General features: G+C 38.2%; 1 protein-coding gene across 1 annotated transcript; it reads right to left on the reverse strand.

The window, feature by feature from the left end:
- Positions 1-587: 587 nt before the first annotated feature.
- Positions 588-1333, reverse strand: LOC120779388 (the record flags this gene model as incomplete). The annotated part of the gene is made up of 2 exons (XM_040111585.1): positions 1195-1333; positions 588-1115 (listed from the first exon to the last, which is right to left on the reverse strand). Coding segments are annotated over exons 1-2 (667 nt in total), but the record flags the coding sequence as incomplete, so codon positions are not given.
- Positions 1334-2055: the final 722 nt, after the last annotated feature.

Below are 2055 nucleotides of genomic sequence, written 5' to 3' on the forward strand. Positions count from 1 at the left end.
ACAACTTAACAATCTTATATTAAGATGTAGAATCGATTTTTTAGTACAATCACATAAAGCAATCGATATCAGGTTGCGTAAAAATATGAACTTTACATATTTATGCTAACTAGCCGTTTTGATGTTATTGGAGTTGTCACAGAGTTGTCGTATAGCCATAACGACAGTGTCTTTGGAGCAATTTCACAATCTTAACCCTTATGTCAACGGCAACATACCTGGGTATGTTTTGCGTTTTCAAAACGCTGTAGCTCTGAACTGGATAATCGGATCGACTTGAAATTTGGTGATATCCTAGCGAAAACTGTTTCACGCAATATCCCAATTTTGGTTAGGATTGGATTATCCGTTTGGTAGATAAAGCCCATTTACAATGTTGCACCCTTACGTCAACAGCATACATACCTGGGTATACCATACCATATGTATAGTAAAACGCATGCAAATATGATGATATTTGAAAAGTATAGTTTATTTTGAGTGATAAAAATACTTATGGCATAAATATTATTATAAATTATAAAATACTTTTGATAAACATATTAAAAACACTACGAACAAATTTAAAATTATTGAAATTCAATTACATCTATCGCATTGCGGCAAGTCTTTGGAATGCTCTGCGCCCACCGGTTTGTTGCATAATGTGCATGCTTTACGAGTAGGGCATCGGTTGGAGCAGATGTAGCAATTCCCCTTTACTTTTAGGCGTCCCGTACTATCACGCTCCTCCGCTTCATGTGCTTCAGCATCCACAACTCGGATGGGCCTATCTATCATGGCTTCGATGGCGTTGCGCGTTGAAAAAACTCTGGATATTCTGCTGTTATTCGCCCTTCTCTTTATTTCTGGCTTGCATAGTTGCTCACTTAGCTGATGGAGAAACATCCTACGGCGGCTTGTATATGACTTCAGGTGAGTGTTGTTGTCAACGTATATTATGTATGCAGCAAACGCAGCAACGTCCGCAATATTATAAAAGAAAGCCAAAGGCCATCTATTTGTGCGCCGCTTGGTACTATATTCGGACAAGCACATGTCCATGCTATCAACTCCACCTTTGGTTTTGTTGTAGTCCAATATAAGCAATGGCTTCTTCTTAGGACCGGACGTTTCTGTTGTATAATGAGAAGTGGACAATAATACAGTACCGTACTGGTCCAGATTGTGCACTTCTTAGAATGTTGTGCGTACGGAATCTTACAGGTTGTGGTTGTATCGAAGACCAAACATTACCATCTCTGGCAGTAAAATATTCCCCAGTTTCAATTGGTGCATCTTCAAGTTCTTCATCAGAATCACTGTCGTCCTCTGGGTCATATTCTGGTAACATGGGCTCTCTAAGTCTGAGTCATCACCACCAATGTCACCTACACATTCCTCTAAACCCTCGTCACCAACTACTGAATCGTGGTCACTTATTTCTTCTTGGCTCTCTTCAAGCGTTTGACGGAAATATGCTTGCTGTTCTTCGTACGAAGGTTGCGCTTTGTTGTCGTGGAGTAAGCCATTCACCATCTGCCATTTTACTTTGATTTTATTATTTTATTTCCACAAAATAAACAGAAACGTCCTTTCACTTCGAATCATACGTGCATGACAAAATCCGTAATACTGGTAAACCCTATTTTATACTCTTTAGCGCAGGTACTAGCGATTTTATGACTGAGTTTTTATGTTTGGAACCTAAAGTAATCCTTATAATCACAAAACAATAAGTACTAACCACTTCATCAGCGACCCTTAATAATCCAGAAAATATGTACACTTGTATGTATGTATATTTGTTAAACTATATCAAGGTTGCCCGTGTAGAAATGTAAGCTAGGGGTTTTTTAACCATGACCATTTTTAACACGTTCGCGTTCATTTAAATTTAGCGGGTGGCTGCCAGATAATCACTTAAATTTTTCATACAAAAATGAAGAGCGGGAATTCCCGCTTTTTTTCTACAGATTAATTTTTTTAAATAGTTTGAACAAATTAGCGAATTCCCGCCATTACCGGAATTCCCGCATTTATTTTTCATGAGCAATTTTATATGTGCGGAAGACA

This window comes from Bactrocera tryoni, unplaced genomic scaffold, assembly GCF_016617805.1.
Source record: "Bactrocera tryoni isolate S06 unplaced genomic scaffold, CSIRO_BtryS06_freeze2 ctg7180000343327_QRY, whole genome shotgun sequence".
In the NCBI taxonomy this organism is placed as follows: Eukaryota; Metazoa; Arthropoda; class Insecta; order Diptera; family Tephritidae; genus Bactrocera; species Bactrocera tryoni.